At 44.5% G+C, this 21,937-nt stretch overlaps 1 protein-coding gene across 2 annotated transcripts in view; it reads left to right on the top strand.

The window, feature by feature from the left end:
- Positions 1-21,937, top strand: part of ASS1 (argininosuccinate synthase 1) — an 86,121-nt gene that overhangs the window by 6,488 nt on the left and 57,696 nt on the right. The window contains exons 1-4 of one of the 2 annotated variants that reach the window (XM_043983581.1): positions 2,200-2,228; positions 4,715-4,824; positions 10,205-10,273; positions 10,792-10,980. In XM_043983581.1, coding sequence (XP_043839516.1) covers positions 2,207-2,228; positions 4,715-4,824; positions 10,205-10,273; positions 10,792-10,980 — 390 coding nt within the window. In that variant the 5' untranslated portion in view covers positions 2,200-2,206. Of the gene's footprint in view, positions 1-2,199; positions 2,229-4,714; positions 4,825-10,204; positions 10,274-10,791; positions 10,981-21,937 lie in introns of those variants that run through there. The other variant, XM_043983580.1, reaches the window with a different exon arrangement.

Raw genomic sequence — 21,937 nt, 5'->3', positions numbered from 1 at the left:
TGGCATAGTGGATAAAGCACCGGCCCTGGATTCAGGAGGACCTGAGTTCAAATCCAGACTCAGACATTTAACACTTACTAGCTGTGTGACCCTGGGCAAGTCACTTAACCCCAATTGCCTCACCCAAAAGAAGAAGAAGAAGAAGACCCAGCTCCAAATCTTGTCTTTGACACTTACTGTGTGACCTGGGGCAAATCACTTAACCTCTCCCTGTCTTAAGCAACTCCTTAAGAATCAGATGATATCTATTGTCCCTTCTGGACAACTAGGTGGCACAGTGGATAGAGAGCCAGGCCTGGAGTCAGGAAGACTGAGTTCAAATGTGGCCTCAGACACTTCCTAGCTATGTGACCCTGGGCAAGTCACTTAACCCTGTTTGCCTCAGTTTCCTCAACTATAAAATGAGCTGGAGAAAGAAATGGTAAGCCACTCCAGGATCTTTGCCAAGAAACCCCTAATGGGGTCACAAGGAGTTGGGCTGGACTGAAAACAACAACAATAACAAATCTATATACACAGAGACATGTAAACAAGAGAATACACATAAGCATGCAAATATTCCTGTACCTACAAAGACGCACGTGCACACAAATATATGTATATACAACAGTAAAGATAAAAGAAACAGAATCAGATTTTGAGCTAGAAAGGACCTTAGAAGATATCTAACCCAAGGGGCAGCTAGGTGGTGCAGTGGATAGAGCACCGACCCTGGAGTCAGGAGGACCTGAGTTCAAATCTGGCCTCAGACACTTGACACTTACTAGCTGTGTGACCTTGAGCAAGTCACTTAACCCCAATTGCCTCACCAAAAAAGAAGAAGAAGAAGATATCTAACCTAACACTCTCACTTTTTCAGATGAGGAAACTGAGGTCCAAAGACTTGCCCAAGGTCACATGGTAGTCAGAGGCAGAGATGGGAATCAAAGCTCTGTTCCTCTGACTCCATCCCCCTTTCCATTGGACCACACTGCTCTCTATGGGGTTAAAGACACTTCTGTGAAAGAACGTCGGTCACTCTGGAAACCCTAGTGGTTTTACTGACTAAATTGTTTGTCAGTCAGTCAACAAGCATTGATATAGCACCTACTATGTGTCAGGCACTGCACTAAGCACTGAGGACACAGAGAAAGGCAAAAACCCTGGTCCCTGCTCTCAAGGAGTTCAGTCTCATGCAGCAGATAATGTGCAGACAACCACGTACAAACCAGATACGTCCAGGATCATTTGGCACGAAGATTAAGAACTGGAAAAGGCTTCTTTCAGGGGGCGGGATTGTAGCAGAGACTTGAAGGGAGCCAAGGAAGTCAGAAGTGGGAGGTGAGGAAGGAGAGTGTTCCAGGCTTGGGGCACAGCCAGTGAAAATGGGAAAGTGAGTAAGCATCCATGGTCTGTGGTATTCTACCCACCACAAGACTTTGGTTCTAGTGCTGGTTCTGCCAAAATACCCACTTAGTGTGACTTTGCTCAAAGCACTCAGTATTTCTAAGTCTGAGTGTCCTCATCTGTAAAATGGGCATGCTTGTGGAAATGTGTTGAGAACTGTAAAGCCCTATGCACAGGCAAGTGGTCTGCCATGGACCCCTGGGCCCTGCAATTACAAATCCCCCTGTCTAATCTTTCCTCTGGTTATACTTGATGGCTTCTCACGGCCCAAAGCCCCATTTGATGGTCTTATCAGCCCTTGCACCAGGCTTCTTCCCTCCAGTCCTTGTATACTCCTTACCCATCTTTCAAAGCTGGGCATGGCAGACCCTGAAGCTGGCATAATGGAAAGAGTATTGGACTTGAAGTCAGAGGACCCAGGTTCAAATCCTGGCTCAACACTTAGTAGCTGTGTGACACCCAACAAGTCATTTCCCCTCTGTGAGCCTCGGTTTCTTTATCCATAAAATGGAGATGATAACACTGGCACTATTTCATGGGGTGGTGGTAAGGAAAGTGCTTAGTAAACCTTAATGGGTTATATAAACACAGGCTGTGTGTTCATTAGACTCTGCCCCAAAGGGAGAGGGGCCCCTTCTGGCTCTACCTTTCTTTGATTTGCTGCCCAGTCACATGTTGCTCAAAGGGGATTAGGGCGAGACAGACCCTAGGAGGAGGTCGGATGCCTCTACCCACACTCACCCTTGTAGTCACCTGACCTGCTTCTGTCTCTGCAGAGCAGGGCTCACTCAACCATAAGAAGAGAAATTCCTGAGCTGGGATGCCAATGCCTCCAAGGCCTGGTAAGAGTTAGGGCTGGGAAGGACCGAGGAAATAACTTAGCAATGTTTCCTGAGGCCAAGGGAAATGCAGTGATTTGCTCAAACCTTCCCAAAGAGTGAGAAGCAAAGCTGAGATTTGAACACAGGTCCTCAGTTCCAAATCCCGTCGTGGGATTTCAGGGTTTTCCACTCCATTGGAGATACTTTTCACAGGCTTTTAGAGCTAGAAAATACCTGTTAGACCCAAGTGCAAGGGCCCAACCCTTGCAATTTGTAACGCCTTCTCAATCCTCACCCACCTTTTTGTCTGATATAGTGGAAAGAGCATCAGCTTTGGGCTCTAAGGACTTGGGTACAAATCCTGCCCCTCTCCCTCACTACCCGTGCGACCTGGGGTATCACTTAACCTTTGAGCCTCAGTTTCCAATGATAGGCTTGGCTTCAATGGCCTCTGAGATTCCTCCCAGCATCCTCCTTGTCAGCTGCAGTTGCTAAGCAAACCACCCCCGGGACTGTGAGTGGGACTTGGATGAGGACTGGACTGAGTCACCTAGGCTGGTAGACTTCATGGATAGCTTCCTCTGCCAGCTGGGATTATCCCATACTGAACATCTGGGTGGAGGCCGAGTGGCTGATTGAATGTGGGTCATAGCCCGCTGTCCCCTCTGTCTCCTCTGTCCCTGTACCCTCAATCACATCACCTTCGAACACAAGGGATGAGATGATCAGTGATGGGCCTTATAGAGTGTTATCCATGCTTCTTTCTTTAGCATTTATCTGATACATCACCTAGGACATCTTTTGTGTTATGTGTGTGTGTGTCAGTGACCTGAAGACAAAAGGTTGTTTCTGAAAAAGATCTGTTCTCTCATACATGCTTTTTTTTTTTTTTTAGTGAGGCAATTGGGGTTAAGTGACTTGCCCAGGGTCACACAGCTAGTAAGTGTCAAGTGTCTGAGGCCGGATTTGAACTCAGATACTCCTAACTCCAAGGCCGGTGCTCCATCCACTGCGCCACCTAGCTGCCTCTCTCTCATACATGCTTAAGAGTGTGTGGCACACTGTAGGTGTTTAATAAATGTTTGCTGATCGACTGATTGATTATGGACCTAAAGTCCACACTCCCTATCTGTTTGTAAGTACCCTTACTAAAATTGTTAGTCATGGCCACCAGGAGATCCTGTCTGTCTGAATCCCACCTCAGTTATTTTTACTCCCAAACCACTGTTTTCACAGCTGAACATCCAACACATGCATATTATGAGTATACATGGCTTATTAAGTGCTTTCACATAAACTATCTCTTTTGATCCTCAAGGCCTCATGAGATAATCAGGGGAGAGATCATTACCCCCATTTTATAGATGTGGGTACCGAGGTTCTTGCCAAGATCACAGATCCTGGACTAGAAACAAGGTCTACTTCCCACTCCAAGACTCTTTCCATTTATTCTCATCTCAAGCTTTCGCTTGGTTACAAACCTTAAGGTATAAACTTTTACCTGCTACACAACTTAGTGGCCTACAGTCAGCTCCATCCTCAAAGTCTGCCCTAGAGAGCTTTCTGGCTGTAATGATAGCTAGGGATATAGATACTTACATACATACATTTAGGTATATAGACACTTAGATAGAGGTAGGGTAGATAGATAGATGTAGGTAGATAGATGTAGATAGATGTCGGTAGATATAGATAGGATAGACAGCCATAGATAGATATATGAATATACATAGATAGATTTTTGTTACTGAGTCATTTGAGACTCTTCATGACCCCTATTTGGGGTTTTCTTGGCAAAGATCCTGCACTGGTTTGCTATTTCCTTCTCTGGTTAATTTTACAGATGAGGAAATTAAGGCAAACAAGATTAAGTGACTTGCCCAGGGTCACACAGCTAAGAAGTACCTGAAACTATGGTACTAGCTGCCCAGATAGATAAATAGGTAGATGTCACTATATAGACAGATAGATAATAGATCATTTATTAAGTAATGGCTATGTGCCAAATACCATGCTAAACCTTCCCCCTCTCCCCTCCCATCCCACCCCACCCCTTCACAGGCTTCTTGGGAGGTAAAGACTGTTCAACTGGGACTGATTACATCTGAATGTTCTGTCCTCTTCCTGGACAATGACCTTCTCCTCCCCCAGGGCCTCGGCCTGTGAAATAAAATCCCTTGGGGAACTTGAGGGAGAGAGCCAGTCACAGCAACCCAGGGCAGGAGGAGAAGGAGTTGGGGTCAGGACAGCTAATTTGGTGGGGAGGCCTGGGTGGGAAGATTCTTTGAGTCCCTGCTTCTTTGGATTGCCTGCCTTCAGGTCATGGCCACATTTTGCTGGGCCTCAGGAGGGCCCTATTGGTCTGAGGAGGCTGAGTGGTTGTTGGCTTTAGAGGAGGAGTTGGGCAGTCAGTCAGCAAACATTTAGCAGGGGTAGGGATACAAAGACAAGGGTGTCCTGTCTTGCTGCTTTCTCTGTTGTGTCACTAACTCTCTGGATTTCTCTAGATAAGATGTCAAGCAAAGGCACCGTGGTTCTCGCCTACAGCGGAGGCCTGGACACGTCTTGTATCCTGGTATGGCTGAAGGAGCAAGGCTATGATGTTATTGCCTACCTGGTGAGCCTCTCTATCTGTCTACTTGCCTGTGACAGCTGTCTCCTTGTTAACCTGTCTTCCTGTCAGCATCGCTTTGTCTGTCTCTGTGTCTATATCAGAGTTTTACCTTGTCTTGGCTAGGGCAAATCCTGCTTGGATGAGGGCAGGGCTCACACCCCGCCGTTAGCCTAATGGCCCTGGGCAAATCACTTTATTTTTTCATTTCCTCATTTTCATATTTAAGATGTCTCCTTTTCTAGCTGTCAGTAGCTGGAGATTCAGAGAGAATATCAAGTATAGCCTGGAGCTGCTACATCTCAAAGAATCCTGCATCCTAGAATATCAGAGTTTTGAGGAACTTAGAATATAAAACACAGACAGAATGTCAGAACTGGAAAGACCCTTATCATGTGGAATGTCAGAGTTTAGATGGATCTTAGGACAGAAAGTGTCAAAGCTAGAAGGGAACTAAGAAACCAATGAGTTCAAAACCTTCATTTTGTAGATGGAAAACTGAAACTCAGGGGCAGCTAGATGGCGCAGTAGATAGAGCACCGGTCCTGGATTCAGGAGTACCTGAGCTCAAATCTGGCCTCAGACACCTAATACTTACTAGCTGTGTGACCCTGGGCAAGTCACTTAACCCCAATTGCCTCACTAAAAAAACAAACAAAACCTTCTGAGACTCAGGAAGGATTGCTCCCCCTGGACCATACCCCTGCCCAATCCTATGCCGAATCCTTACAGAGCTCTTCTCTCTGCCAGTATCTCTATACCTAGTGATCCAGAAATGACATGACTTTCCATCTGCCTTACAACTAGCCAAGGGCTACCGTGGGGAGCAGTTGATGTTCATCTTTCAATTTATCCACAAGAATACTGTGCTCTTACAATGCGATAAAACAAGATTCTAAAAGGGGCAGCTAGGTGGTGCAGTAGATAGAGCCCAGGATTTGGAATCAGGAATACTCATCTTCATGAGTTCAAAATCCAGCCTCCAATACTTATTAGCTCTACAACCCTGGGCAAGTCATTTATAATCCTCTTTGCCTCAGTTTCCCCATCTATAAAAATAGGCTGGAGAAGGAAATGGCAAACCACCCCAGTATCTCTGCCAAGAAAATCCAAACCAGAGTCATGAAGAATCAGACGTAACTGAACAACAGCTACCACGATAAAAGCCCATGAACTGACATGCCACGTATTTCTTATGGTTCAAACAGGAACTGAGCTAATATTTGTGAAATTAGACCTCACTGGTCATCAGACCTGAGCCAACTAGGGAATTTTTTTTTAAACCCACTGAATTTGGAATTAGAGAACTTGGTTTGAAATTCTTGTTCTGCTACTTAATCACCTGTGTGATCATGAATAGATCACTATGCCTCTCTGTCTCAGTTTCCTCATTTGTACAATGAGGGGGCCTGAGTAAATGCTTCTTAAGATGCCCTCCTGGTGTCATGTCGGTTCTGAGATTCATTGCTGTGAGGTCCCTTTTAGATGTTCACTTTCTATGACTCTATAACCAGAGCTGAGGCTTTAGACTAATAGGAGGGGGAGCCAGCAAGTTCCATACATAAGATAGGTCAGAGGTCAAGTTGAGTAAGAACAGTCAAAGCAGGGAGCAGGGCAGGTACTGTAGGCTGTAGAGGTACCAGGGAGCAAGAACCCAGGCTAGAAGGTTGGGGTACAGACATCCAGGAGACCAGACTGAGGATGCAGTCAGTAAGACTGGACCAAGAATCCAGGCAGCAAGAGGTCAGGATCTAGGGAAGGGGCACCTTTGGTTGGAATAGGGAAAATAGGGGTCAGCAAGCTCATTGCATTGCCTATGGGGAGGATAGTTTTAAGCTAGCAAATAAAGTAAGCAAATAAATTATCTGGGAATTTTGACTTACTAGAGGGTTTAGAGATAATCTACATGTTAATTAGAAGCAGGGCCTAGCTGATCATTAAAGTAGGACCTTAAAGACCTGATGTTTTATTAACTCAGAGTGATTACAGCGACTTAAGTCAATCAAAATAGCAGTCCTTTACAAAACCTCTGATTCAGACAGGTCTTCCTCAGATTAGTCTGAATTGCTGAGATGAAACCATGCAACAATGCCCTTGCTTATTTCCCCATCGATAAGAACTCCAGGGTCCCTGAGCAGAGCCGTTAGTAGGAATTCCTATGTCTGGAGCAGGTGCCACATATCACTTTTGGACCAAACAGCACAAAGGTGCCCCTATTTAGGGGTAGGGTGCATGGAACACCACCTCATAGTGGCAGGCAGGAGACTCCGCAGCACTATTTTCTTCCTACCCTCCACACCCTGCCTCCCAAATGGGAAAGAAAGAAAGAAATACACTGGGTTTTTTTTGTTTGATGGTTTCTGGTTTTTTGCAGGGTAGTGAGGGTTAAGTGACTTGCCCAGGGTCACACAGCTAGTAAGTGCCAAGTGTCTGAGGCTAGATTTGAACTCAGGTCCTCCTGAATCCAGGGCTGGTGCTCTATCCACTGCTCCACCTAGCTGCCCTGAAATGTACCGTTACAAGTGTGTATATTCAAACAAAAAAAATCCCATTTGGCTATGGAAAAAAAAATGTCTCATTTTATACTCTTGAGTCTTCCAACTCCATATTTCATTGTGAGTCTTCTGGAATCATGGCTCAGGAAGCTAGGTGGTGCAGTGGATAGAGCCTAGCCCTCAATTCAGGAAGACTTGAGTTCAAATCTAATCCCAGATACTTCCTAGCTGTGTGACCCTGGGCAAGTCACTTGGCTTTGTTTTAAAATGAGCTGGAAGGGGCAGCTAGGTGGTGAAGTGAATAGAGCACTGGCCCTGGATTCAGGAGGACCTGAGCTCAAATTCGACCTCAGACACTTGACACTTAATAGCTGTGTGACCCTGGGCAAGTCACTTAACCCCCATAGCCCTGCCCCCCCCCCCAAATGCAAAGTGCTTCCTATGTGGACTAGACATTCTGCACTGGCCATAAAAAGTACAATGAATGAAACAAGGAGTTTAGGAGCTTATATTCCTTCCTTCCTTCCTTCCTTCCTTCCTTCCTTCCTTCCTTCCTTCCTTCCTTCCTTCCTTCCTTTATTCATTCATTCATCAGATAATTTAGTACCTACTGTGCACAGAATTAAATTCCATTTAATTTAGCAAGCATTTGCTAAGTGACTACTATGTGTAAGGCACTATTTTTAGTGCTAGGGATACAGTGATGAAAAATGACTGTAACGATTGGAATGATGTCACCTGCTGGAGACTTACTGTAGAAAAGTTCCGCCATGAAAGGAAGGTCTCTGAGGGCAGAAACATGCGTCTTTTCTTTGGCGTCAGGAAGTGACGTTGGCTAGTGGGAGGAAGAAGGAAGAGCTGGGCACTCTGACGCGCGCTCTTTTCCTGGGGACTCTGGTGGAGAGGGGAGCTAGAAATGTGTTCTCCCTTTAATAGATAGGAATCTAGGCCTTTTCTTCTCTCTTTACCAAATTCTTATTCTCCTTAATAAATGCTTAAAAGCCTAACCCTTGCTAAAGCTTATAATTTATTCACTCATTAGATATTTTAGACAGAATAGCTAGAATTTTAGCCCTTAACATGACTTAGTTCTTGCCTTCAAAGAGCTTACCATTTAACCAGCCTGCCTCAGTTTCCTCATCTGAAAAATGGGAATAATAATAGCACCTACCCCACATGGGTGTTGTGAGGATCAAATGAGATATTTTCAAAGCACTTTGCAAAACCTTAAAGCAATATATAAATGCTAGTTATTAATAGCTATTTTTTTTCTAGAAAGGATTATGCACACAATATGTTCCATAGAAGGTAAAATGTGATGGAGGCAAAGAGAGTGGGTGTCCCCATAGTTCTGTCTTGCGCCATCTTCTTTTTTCTGTTTCTTCTCTATTAGGAACCTTATCAGCTCTAAGCAGATGGTTCCCAGATCTCTAGATCCAGCCCTAGTCTCTCTCCTGAGCCCCAGTCCCACATCATCAACACCCTTCCCCAACTGCATGTCCTGTAGGCATCCTAAATTTAACATGTCATCTCCTCCACCTCCTCCTCCTCCTCCTCCCATTCGTCCTTTTCCTCCTCCCCGGTCTCCTGACCTGACCCACTTTGCTTCTTATCTTCTCTCTTTCTGTTAGAGGCATCATTCACATTCCAGTCATCCTCGTTTAAAACTTTGGAGATTTCCTCCTCAGTATTTCACTATCACCCACGACATGCAAACCAGGACCAAGTTTGTAGATTCTGTCTCCACCATATCACTCACGTCTGTCCACTTGCCTCTGCTCCTGTTGAGTTCAGATCTCTATCATTTCTCACCGGGAGCATGCAATAGCTTTTTCTCGTTGGATTCCCAGCCTCCAGGTTCTCCTCTCTCCTTTGCTCCACTTTCCATTCAAACCAACCTTCTTGTAATTTTCCCAAACCTGGCCCTCCATTTCCTGCATCTATGCCTTCTCACAAGGCTATATCCCAGGCCTGGAATGCCCTCAGAATCCCAGAATTCAGCAGCCATCTAGTCTAATCCCTCCACAGAGAGAATCTTCTTTATAATGTCCTGAACAAGTCATTCATCTTCACCTTGAAGACTTCCGGTGAAGGGGAAATTCAGTTCTACTGGAGGCAGCCCAGTCCTCTCTCCAGATCTGCCCTTAGAATCCCTGCCTTCCTTCAAGACCCAGCTGACATGTCACTTCCTACAGGAAGCCTTTCATGATCCCTTTTGTAATTCGTTCTGTGTGTGTGTGTCTGTCTCTCTTGTCCCTAAGTCTCTGTCTCTGTTTCTGTCTCTCTTTGTGTCTCTCTTTCTCTGTCTGTGTGTCTTTCCTCTGTCTCTGTCTCTGTCTCTGTCTCTGTCTCTGTCTCTGTCTCTGTCTCTGTCTCTGTCTCCCTCTTCTTCTCCCTCTCCTTTTCCTCCCCAAATGATCACATACATCCTTATCTTGGTCACAGGATCACAGACCCAAAACTGGAAAGCTCTTAGAGGTCATTTGACAGATTTGTCCAGAGAAGTTAAAGGCCTTGCCTAGGTCACACTAGTGTGTGTTTGAGGCTAGTAAGTGATTCAAATTCAGGTCTTCCTGACGCCATATCTAGTATCCTGCCTGTTATGGAATATTGCCTCTTGGTAGAGACCTGGGCAAGTACAATTTCCTCAACTGTCATATTGGACGAATAATGTCTGCTCTGCCCTTACAGATAGATACTGTAAGGACCAGAATGAGGGAAAGTATATGCAAGGGCTTTGGAGTAATGAGCATCATACTAGCATAGGGGAGTCTTCCTTTCTTGCTAGAAAGGGTAGGCAAAGAAGTTGCTCTTTCTGAAATGGGATTCCTTGTTTCCCACCTTTGAGTGTCCCTAACTTGATGAGGGCTCTTTGCACTTCTGTTTTGCAGGCCAACATTGGACAGAAGGAGGACTTTGAAGAGGCCCGGAAGAAGGCCTTGAAACTTGGAGCCAAAAAGGTAGTGATCGAGTAGAAAAGGGAAACTGGGCAAGGGATGGGAGGTAGAGGGTAGACATCAGGAGGAACTGTGCACAGGAGGCAACAGACAAATCACAGACTTTGGCTGCTGGCTAGTATCTAAACCCCAGTCCATGCTGGGCACAGAGATAGACAGCCTCTCGTGGTAATAGGCAGAAGGCCCAGGGCCCTTTCTGGAATTTTGACTTGAAGGCCCAGAGTTTAGATTTATGCCACTAGCTGGGAAACAGGGAGACTGGATGGGAGCTAAACAATACAGAGAAAAAAAGCCTTACTTCTCTGCCCCTGAGGCATCTTATAGGATGGTGCTAGTCCCTGGAATCAAAGCCTCCAAGCACTGTGGGAATTTCCCTAGCTCTCTGGCCAGAGATTATTCTTCCTGGACTCTAGAAACCTTTCTTCTGGGTTGTGTCTTTGTGCCCATCTTCTTTAAGGAAGAACTTTCAGACCAGGCCCAGATCTCCTCCAATGGGCTTTTGCTTCCATTCACCCCCATAGGTTTTCATTGAGGATGTCAGTAAGGAATTTGTGGAGGAGTTTATCTGGCCAGCAGTCCAGTCCAGTGCCCTCTATGAAGATCGTTATCTCCTGGGCACCTCCCTTGCCAGACCCTGCATTGCCCGCAAACAGGTGGAAATCGCTCGCCGAGAAGGGGCTAAGTACGTGTCCCATGGAGCTACAGGAAAGGTAAAGAATTGGCATTGCTATTTGAAGGGGATGAGAGTGTGGGGGAGCATTGTAGATGGCAAAGATGCCGATGACTATCTCTAAGGGAAGGTGCCCAACAATCACAATCTGAAACAGGAGACCAGAGAATTACATGATAAGATTGTAGCTAAAGAGGAGGAAGGGACCTTAAATCTCATCCAACTTTCATTTTAAAGATGAGAAACCTGGGGCCCAGAGAGGCTGAGTGAGGTCTTAAAAATAGCATGTGAATGTGATCAGTTATGACCAATATGCCCCAAACTCTTTCTGTGTGGCTTAGTAATGAAATTAGGCAGCCTCATGTTCAGACAGAACACCCTGCACACACTGGTGCAAGGGCAGGTGGTAGTGTAGAGCACAGGCACCACAAGTGACCCACAGAACCCCAGGAGCAGTGGAACCAGATTAAAATGGATGGATCTTAGGACAGAAAGTGTCAGAGTTGCAAGGGAACTAAGAAACCAACGAGTTCAAAACCTTCATTTTGTAGATGGAAAACTGAAACTCAGCGGCAGCTAGGTGGCGCAGTGGATAGAGCATGGCCCTGGGGTCAGGAGTACCTGAGTTCAAATCTGACCTCAGACAGTTAACACTTACTAGCTGTGCGACCCTGGGCAAGTCACTTAACCCCAATTGCCTCACTAAAAAAAAATGTAACTGAGAAATCTTTAACAAAATAAATAAAAATACAATATAGCATAGATAATGTTAACTTGTGGTTTTCTAAGTCAGAATATGGCCCACAGAGATTGGTTTCTATTTGAGTTTGATACTACTGTTATGGAGGAAGCTGGGTTGAGTCAAAACACTGAGTTTTTAATCCTAGTTCTGCCACTAAGGAGCCATGTATCAGTTCCTTCCCCATGCTGGCCTCAGTTTCCTCAAGCGTAAAGTGAGAGGGCTTGCATTAGCTGATTTCTAAGGTGCCCTCAATTCAGCAGGCTATGACTAAGTGTAACTTTCTTTGAGCAGAATCCTGTCCTCAGGGATGGAAGTGGGAGAGAGGATATTAAGTTTTAGGTGAGATGTGACTTGGCCTTCCAGTTCAAGCATTCTCTGAATCCATAATTCTATAAAACATAGGTTCCCCCTACTCCACACCCTTTTCTGAGCCTTCCTGGTTTGCTCTGCTCTTGGTGGCTTGGCCAGTGGTGGAATGCAGGCCCTGGGTCACTGGACACACATGTAACAACTGAAGAGAATTGATTGTGAATGTTGTGGGAGTTATGGGAAAACAAGTAGCTTTGAAAAGAGTGGCCAGGCTGCTGAGGAATCTGTGTGGGCCACCAAAGGAACTCTTATGTCCACTGTACACATATGCCAGGTTGCAACATTTACCTTTCTATGCATAGTAGAGGAACATGCTACATTAGAGTGTGATTTCAAGGTTATCCATTTGACCTGAGAAATCATGTCTTGGAAGGTTTAGCTGAGGAAATGAGAGTGGTTAGTTTATGAGATATTTTATTTTTTCCGTTATATGTAAAGATAGTTCTCAACTTTTGTTTATACATGTTTTACAATTTCAGATTTTTCTCCCTCCCTCCCCTCCCTCCCCCCTCCCCTAGACAGCAGGTAATCTGATATAGGTTATATCTATATATCTCTATACATATACATATATATATACACATATATATACACATAATAACATTAATCCTATTTCTGCATTAATCCTGTTACAAGAGAAAGAATCAGAGCAGTGATGCAAAACCTCAAAATAGAAAAAAAAAACAACAGCACCCAAAACAAAAGAAATAATATGGTTCAATCAGCATCTATACTCCACAGTTCTTTCTTTCTTTTTTTTTTCTTGGATTTGGAGATCCTCTTCTATCATGAGTTCCCTGGAACTCTTCTGTACCATTGCATTGGTGAGAAGAATATAGTCCATCACAGTAGGTCAACACTCAATGTTGATGATACTGTGTACAATGTTCTTCTGGTTCTGCTCATCTCACTCATCATCAGCTCACTCAAGACCCTCCAGGTTTCTCTGAACTCTTCCTGCTCATCATTTCTTACAGCACAATAGTATTCCATTGTATTCATATACCGAGAGTGGTTAGTTTAGAGAAGTTGGCATCAGATACCCAAAAGGGTGTCACATGGAAGAGGAATTAAGCTTATTTGGCTCATTCCCTAGGGGCAGAACCAAGACCAGGGGCAGAACACAGTAGGAAGGCAGATCTTGGTTTATAAGACATTCTCAACAGCTACAAATTTTTCCAGAGGCAGTGAGCTCTGGAGGTGTTCAGACAGAGAATAGATGACATCTTTCAGAAATGTTGAAGAAGATAATTCTTAACATGGGATTAAAAAATTTATTATCTTTTGCTTTTATATCACCTTCATTTCCAAAGATGAGCCTCCTGCCTCCCCTACCCAGAGAGGCCTCCTTTGAGACAATGAATTAGAGAGGGAAGAGGAAAAATAAATTCACCAAAACTTACCAGGACAGCAACTAAGTCTGACAGTGTATGCAATGTTCTACACCTGTAGCCCCTCACTTCTACAAAGAAGAAAGGTGAATTTTCTCATCTCTTCTTTGAAGACAAATGTAGACATTATGATTATATAGCTTTCAGTTTCAGAGGTGTTGTTTTTTCTTGTTTGTTTCTATTTACATCATCATAGTCATTCTATATTATTTTCCTTGTTCTGCTTACTTCAGTCTGTATCAGTTGACATTTATTTCCTCTTGCTTACCTAAATTCTTCATATTTGTCATTTCTTACTATACTATAATTATTCAATCAATGAGTAGTTATTAAGTGCTTACTATTGTGCCAGGCACAATAAACTTTAAGGTTTAGAAAGTATCTTTCATTTATTACCTGATTTGATTTTCACTATAATATATGGGTCTCATTATTCCCATTTGACAGATTAGGAAACTGAGGCTCAGAGAGGTTACTTTGTGACCCTGGGTAAGTCATTTAACCTCAATTTTATACCTCTTTATCCCTAACCAACCATAAAATGAAGGGAATGGACTACATGACTTCTATTGTCCCTTCCAGGATTAGAATCTATGATCCTATAACTTGACCAAGGTTACCCATTTACCCCATATACCATACCAAAGTACGGTAGTATACCATAGCATACCATATCACATACCATAACTTGCTTAGCCATTCCCCCTTTAATAGGATAATGATTGTTTTTAGTATTTTTTCTATGACAAAAAAGTGCTGCTATGACTACTTTGGGGTATATGGCACACCTTCATGTTTGTCCCTGACTCCTTGGGGTAGACCACTAGCAAAGAAATCTCTGCATCAAAAGGTCCGGATATTTTAATTACTTTCTTAGCATTGTTCCAAATAATTACTTTCCAGAATGGTTGGACCACATCATAACTCCATTCACAATGCATTAGCGTCCCTATCTTTCAGCACCAACATAAGATTTTATCATCTATTCATATGTGTGTATGTGAGTGGAAGGGGTTAAAATTCTAGCTAGTCTGTCTAAAATATCTAATGAGTGGTCGCCAATAAATTATAAGCTTTAGCAGGAGTTAGACTTTTAAGCATTTATTAAGGAGAATAAGAATTTGGTAAAGAGAGAGAGAAAGGCCGAGATTCCTCTGTCTATTGAAGGGAGAGAGCATTCCTAGCTCGCTCTCTGCCAGAGTCCACAGGAAAGAGAGCGAGTCAGAGCGCCAGGCTCCCCCTTCTTCTTCCCACAAGCAAACGTCACTTCCTGGCGCCAAAGAAAAGATGCATGGTCCTGCCCTCAGAGACCTGCACCTCATGGTGGAGCTTTTCTACAAGAGAGACAGAGAGACAGAGAGACAGAGACAGAGACAGAGAAAATGAACCAGGCCTGTGCATGGAGATGACTGTTCTGCCAGGGAAACTAGCTCCTTTAGGCAGATTCCCATAGTAACAAATTCCAGCCAGGGTGAGGTCTGCTGGTAGAGAGCAATAGTTTTGTTTGGTTTGAGACGTGAAATTCGGGTTGACTTGAACCTTCCATGGATACAAACCATACCTTTCAATGGTATCATAGTAGCTGTGTGTCCTCTCTTTGGACACTAGAGGGAACCAGAGACTTATGTTTAAAGACCTTCAGAACATCTTGGCCTTTGGGAATTGGATTCAGTAAGGGAGGACACCTCAGGAAAGGCAGCCAGAGACACGGAACTCTCTTCCCCTGTGTGTCACTGAGCTGCAGGAACCTAGGTTAAACAACCATAGGGTCATAGATTGAGAGCTGAAAGAGGTAATGAATTACCTAGAGTTCATTGAACCCTCTCATTTTACAGATGAGAAAACAGGCTCAGAGACACAAAATCACTTGCCCAAGGTCATACAGGTTATAAGTGACAGGTAGGATTTGAATCCAGGCCCTTTGACTCTAAATCCAAGGACCTTTTTCCACTTTACTGAAATGCTACTTTTGTAGTATCCTTTAAAACCCAGAAAGATGCCATTTTGGCGTGTTTTTGAGGCAGCCTGATACAGTGGAAAGAGGCCTGGCTCCCAAGTCAGAAGACCTGGGTTTAAATCCGGGCTCTGATGCTTACTTCTTATAAGATTCAAAAGCAACTTACCCTCTCTGGGCCTCAGTTTCCCCATCTGAAAAGGGAAGATGTTGGACTAGGTAAGCTCTGAGGTCCCTTCTAGCTCTAGGTTCTGATATAATGTCTGAATGATGGGCCTGTTGGTAGCAGGGAAGTTTGGGAGATGTTTCTTCCCTCCCAGCTAATAGGAGGTGGAAAGCCCTAGCTGGGAAGGAGCTAATCTCCCCTGTGGAGGGTGTGTCCAAGGAAGATCAGCAGATACTTGTCTCCCAGAAGGGATGAAGATGATGAGAAACAAAGCAAGAGATGGGTGGAAGGCCCTCCAGGTAAGAAGTAAGCACCAGGGGCAGCTAGGTGGTGCAGTGGATAAAGCACTGCCCCTGGATTCAGGAGGACCTGAGTTCAAATCCGGCCTCAGACACTTGACATTAGCTATGTGACCCTGGTTAAGTCATTTAACCCTCATTGCCCAGCAAAAAAAAAAAAAAAAGTAAGCACCAAGGATGAGACAGCATGAGCTGGATGGGCAATGACCTCAGGGTCAGGATACCTAGATTTATATTCAAGCCAAAACACTTGATAGTTATGTGACTTTGAGCAAGTCAGCAATCTCTGGGCCTCAGTTTCCCTATTTGTAAAATGGTGGGACTAGATCAGGTGTTCTTAACCTGGGATCTCCTTGATGGGGGGGTCATGTATAGATTTCAGAGGGCTGGGGGAAAGCCTTTGTCTACTAACCTCCAGCTGAAAGTGAACATTTCCTTCGATTATGAGTGTAGACATCATGCATTATTCTGGGAAGGGGCGGGGTCCATCATCTTCCCCGGACTTCCAAAAGGGCACACATAAGGTGAAGGTGAGATGGTGATGAAGATTTCTTTTAGCTTTAACATTCTGAGGTTCTATAAGCTTTTGTGGCCGGTTAGTACAAAGTAGAAAGAGGAGACCTTGCATTTTTCGGCACCCCAGGGAGATCCCCTGGTAAAATCCACTGCTGTGTGATGGCAAGGACATGTAACCCGAGGCTCCCAGGCCAGTAAGGCCAGTAAGGGTTAGGAAGTAAGGTCTCCTGAAAGCTAGGAACATTATCCCCAGGGCTTAGTCTGGTATTTACTCAAGAATAATCCCTAGCTTCAGGCCCACTGATGCAAAGTAATTTTTTGGACTTTTCATACATCGTTCCAATGGTCTTCATTACTGTCCTCTGTGGTGGGACGGCAGGCATTGCTCTCCTCCTCTGACAGATGAGGAAACTGAAGCTCATGGATATCAAGTGATTTGTTCAAGGTCACAGTAAATGATGTACTGGAAAGAGTGCTATTTTCATATTTATTTGTTTTTATTTTCAATCTGCGTTGATATGGGTAACCTTGGTTAAGTTATAGGATCATAGGTGCCAATCCTGGAAGGGACAATAGAGGTCATGTAGCTATTCCCTTCATTTTATGATTGGTTAGGGATAAAAAGGTATAAAACTGAGTCCCAGAGAGGTTAAATGACTTGTCCAGGGTCGCATAACAACCTCTCTGAGGCTCAGTTTCCTTATCTGTCAAATAGGAATGAGACCTATATATTACAGTGAGAATCAAATGAGATACTAAATGAAAGGTGCTTTCTAAAACTTAAAGTACTATGTACGTGTAAGCGGTTATCATGAGGCAGTGTGGTCTAATGGGTAGAGCTGGCCCCAAAGTCAGGAAGATCTCAGTTTAATTCCCACCTCTGACATGTACTGGCTTCATGGCCCTGAGAAAGCTGTCTTGTTAAGGCTAAAATTCTAGCTAGTCTGTCTAAAATATCTAATGAGTGGTCACCAATAAATTATAAGCTTTAGCAAGAGTTAGACTTTTAAGCATTTATTAAGGAGAATAAGAATTTGGTAAAGAGAGAGAGAAAGGCCTACATTCATCTATCTATTAAAGGGAGAGCGCATTTCTAGCTCCCTTCTCCACTGGAGTCCTCAGGCAAGAGCCCGAGTCAGAGCGCCAGGCTCCCCCTTCTTCCTCCCACAAGCAAACATCACTTCCTGACACCAAAGAAAAGACTCCTGGTCTTGCCCTCAAAGACCTTCACCTCATGGCAGAGCTTTTCTACAGTAAGTCTCCAGCAGGTGGCATCATTCCAATCATTACCGTCTTATAGAGGCAGCTAGGTGGTGCAGTGATCAGGGCAGTGGGCCTGGAATCAAGAGATTCTGAGTTCAAATCTGGCCTCAAGTGACCCTGGGCAAGTCATTTAACCTCTGTTTGCCTCAATTTCTTCAACTCTAAAATAGCTTTATAATAGCACCTACGTCCCAGGGGTTATTGTGAGTATCAAATGAGATGATTGTTCAGTGCTTAGCTCAGTGCCTGGCACAAAATAGTCTTCAATATAAATATTTATTTCCTGCCCTTCCCCATAAATTGCAGAGATGGTACTGAGCTTAGTGATGGTAAGGAGGGGTTTCCCCACTAGGAGTAGCTTGTAGCTATGAAATCCATATTTCATATAGGATTCAGTCCCTCTCCTTATTTTTAGAGACCTAGCTGGGGTTAGAATTCAAACCTCTTTACACTCAGTTCTAGAGGGAATTTTTCCCCCTTGGTACCAGGCCGCCTAGATAAAGGAATAAACTGGCATTGGTTCCTTTAAATGCTGGATCTCTGATGGCTTTTGATCGGGTATCAAGGGGCTTGGGGAGGTGCTCTGTGAACGAATAGCTCTCATCTTCTAGGCCTCTTGGTGTCTTATTCTTTTTATGAGAAGCAACAGGATTCAGCAGATAGAGCGCCGATCTCAGTCAGAAAGACCTGGGTTCAAGGCTCCCCGCCCCCATGCACATTGGCAGTCTAGCTCCGCTATAACTTTTCAGTGCCTCGGGAAACAAAGACTCTTATGTTGTCAATATGTTGCCTCCTTGCACTGGTAGAGGAAATCCCTCACTGGGAGCATCCCTGAAATTCCCTGGCTAGTAAAAATACAGACACACAAGTAACCCTGAGTTCTCTTTTCGATCACTGCTCTTGTTTCTTCCCTATACCTTTTGTCTCCCTGATATCCCAGATGCCTGGTTCCTATAGCATTGTGGGGCTGGAGACCTCCTGGGGTCACAGCATCCAGGGTGATTATCTCCGTTTGCCATATCCTAAGGATTCCTCAGCTCCCGTATGGTTGGAGAAGTCACTTTCCACCTGCCAATAGAGCCCTTCTAGCTCCTTTTGCCACACTTGTCTGGGATAGTTGTGTTCTAAAGGTCCTCCCAGCACAAACATTCTATGTTCTAGAATATTCTGTGTTTGATGTGTTCTGTGCTCAGCGGTATCATTCTACACTCTGTTCTAACATTCTATGTCCAAAAGTCTCTTCCTGCTCTGACATTCTTTGCTTTATGTTGTAAGTTCTCTCCAAGAATGAATAGCCTTTTACTCTCTGTTCTAAGGTCCCCAGGAGGTCTTGATCCCCACAATACTAGAGGAACCAGGCATTCTGTGCTGTCTCCTAACATCCTTTATTCAAAGGTCCCATTCAGCACAAACATTCTATGTTCTCTGTTCTAACATTCTATGTTCGAAGATCCCTTCTTGCCCTGACACTCTATACTTCCTAATGCTCCCCTGATGGCTCCCCACCCTTCACACACCCCCTAAGCCCTGAAGCAGAGGGGGAGGAATTAGAAATCTGAGCCCACAGGCTTCTGAGCCTCTGGCTGCAGCAACAGCAGCAGCAGGAGCTGCTTAAATGGGCACCATCTGTATCACTGTTGTCCCAGGAGCAGATGGACTACCAAGGCCTTTGAGGGAAATGAGCATTTTTCATACTCTCCCACAGGCTTTACACGCACCTACACATGTGTCAACATGTGGCTAGGCCCTCAAAGGGGTACATGTACAGGTATATTACAGGTGTGTAATTTGCCATACTTGTGGGGGTGGGGTGGGAGTGGGAGTGAGGGGTATTCCAGAGATTCTGGGCCTTGTGGGTGAAGACTGAGATTGAGCTGAAGGAAGATGTTGCCTCGTTCCCCTAGGGAGGGTTTTGTACTGGAAAAACATGTTTGATTTCTTGAAGAGTGCACTGGCTTAGAAACAGATCAATGGCCTCATGGAGGCAGCAGAACATCCTGCTAGCAGCCTTGAACAGAGCCGGGTTGGAATCAAGCCAACCTCTGTGTCTGTCTACAGTGGAGATGGAGACCTATGAGTTTTAGTGCCATGGGGAAAATGATTTCCTAGCAGGGCAATGGAAATTGGGGGAGGGGGGAGATGGAAGTTTCCCCAGGATGATTTCTTAGTGTCTTTTACAGAGTTTAAGTTATAATGTTGCATTAGGAGTCTGTGTTCCAAAAGCTCACTTTGGCAGAAGGGATTATGTTTAGTGGATTTAAAGGTGAGAGGACTCAGAAAAATAGTGGAAAAACTCATAAGGGATTTTTTTCCCTCTTTTTTGCTAATTTATTTTTGAAAAATGCCCCTAAAAAAGATTTTGGCACCTGGAGATTTTTCCAGCTTTTTCTGGATCTTCTGATTTTTATCTAGGTCTCTATAACCCAGATTATAGGTCAATCTGTTGGAGTTTGTTGGTCACTCAAATGTCAGGTACTATAAGAAGTTTGACCCACCCTTGGAGTGGATTGTAGCCTTGAGCACTTCTCTTTGGGTCTCAGTTTCTCTGTCTATAAAATAAGGCAGTTGAGCTAGATGACAATGGAGGTCTTTGACCAAATGAAATCAAGTTAATGAATCTTTAGTGAGCTTCCTGTCCTTACATGCTTTGGGAAAGCCTAGGAAAGTGAAAGATATAATCCCCTACTCAAGAGATAATATAATAATGATATATTTGATTGGTTTAGATCTGTGTTTCCATCAGCATAGGGAATTCCTTGTTTGGAAACTTCTTCTACTGATACATATCAACAAATCTGTAACTTACATCTTAGATGTCTGGCAGCCCTGTTAGGTTAAGTGATTGTGCTTTTGGTAACACACCCAGTATGTGTCCGATGCAAGGCTTGCTTAAATCCACTTCTTTCTGATTCTGAGTCCAACCCTCTATCCACTACCACCTCCCGGTCCCTTACTCACATTTATAAAGTGCTTTACAATTTACAAAGTGCTTCTTCATATGTTGTTGTTCAGTTATTTTCAATTGTTTCTGACTCCCCATGACCTCATTTAGAGTTTTCTTGACAGAGATACTGGAGTGGCTTGACACCATTTTATAGATGAGGAAACTGAGGCAAGCAGCGTTAAGTGATTTGCCCAGGGTCACACAGCTAATAAGTACCTGAGGCCAGATTTGAATTTAGGAAGATGAGTCTTCCTGACAGCAGGACCATAGACCCAGTATAGGAAAGAATCAGGATTTGAACTTGGGTTTCTTGTTTCCAAGTCCCATGTTCCCTTTTTTTTTTTTTAATTTTAATTACACCAAATGACCTCTCTTTTTTTTCTTTCTTTCTTTTTTTTGCAGGGCAATGGGGGTTAAGTGACTTGCCCAGGGTCACACAGATAGCAAATGTCAAGTGTCTGAGGCCAGATTTGAACTCAGGTCCTCCTGAATCCAGGGCTGGTGCTTTATCCACTGTGCCACCTAGCCGCCCCCAAATGACCTCTCTTTAAACACATGAAATGACTAGCAAACAGACCCCTCTGCATGTAGCCCTGGACTGAACAAGAAACAGTAAGCATAGGTCAGGTCTAGGGAACCTTCAAAATGAAGGCAACACATGAATGAATGAACTTGGAGGGCATCAGGTACAGAGAAAAGACCATCCTGCCTGGAAAGGGCAGATGATTAGTCTCTGGAGAGGAGATGGCTTGGAAAGCCACTGTGGTGGGATGGACCACATTCTAGGGGCCTGGAATTCCACTCAGTGTGAGGCAGGCAGACCAGAGCAGAGGGCCCTTGCGCTCTCCTCACTAGCTTGGCAGATGTAGGCCATGCAGCTTCTCAGGTCGGGCCCCTAAATGAGCAGAGGAACTACATGTTCCTCTTCCCCCCATCCCCTCTCAGCCAGGGTCTCCCAGCCGGGGCAATCTGGGGACTGGATCTGACCTTGCGTGGCAGCACAGTGCAGTAATGAGACTCAAGCCTATATTACTGAGTCGCCTGACACAACACCCGGAAAATAACATGTTATTCCTGCTGAAGCCTTGCTGCGCTCCATGCAGTTTTCACAGTAGGTAGAAGGCCTCTCTGTTATTTCCACAGCACATATGTCTCCCTACAGGGATGTAGCTGTTTGGTGGGCATATTAAAAGAGGGAGGGGGATAGTCAGGTGGCCATTTTCTCTTTGGTGCCTGGATGGATGGCACAAGAAGAGAAGAAATACTCCCTTCCCTTCATGATCTCCCTGGGGTGTAGGATCCCCAGTGGTGTTGGGGGGATACAGTTATGAGCATCATGGGGCCCCCTTTGAA

This window comes from Dromiciops gliroides, chromosome 2 (assembly GCF_019393635.1).
Source record: "Dromiciops gliroides isolate mDroGli1 chromosome 2, mDroGli1.pri, whole genome shotgun sequence".
Classification (NCBI taxonomy): Eukaryota; Metazoa; Chordata; class Mammalia; order Microbiotheria; family Microbiotheriidae; genus Dromiciops; species Dromiciops gliroides.
The sequence above is the reverse complement of the archived record's forward strand: the minus strand, read 5'-3'. Positions and strand labels throughout refer to the sequence as shown.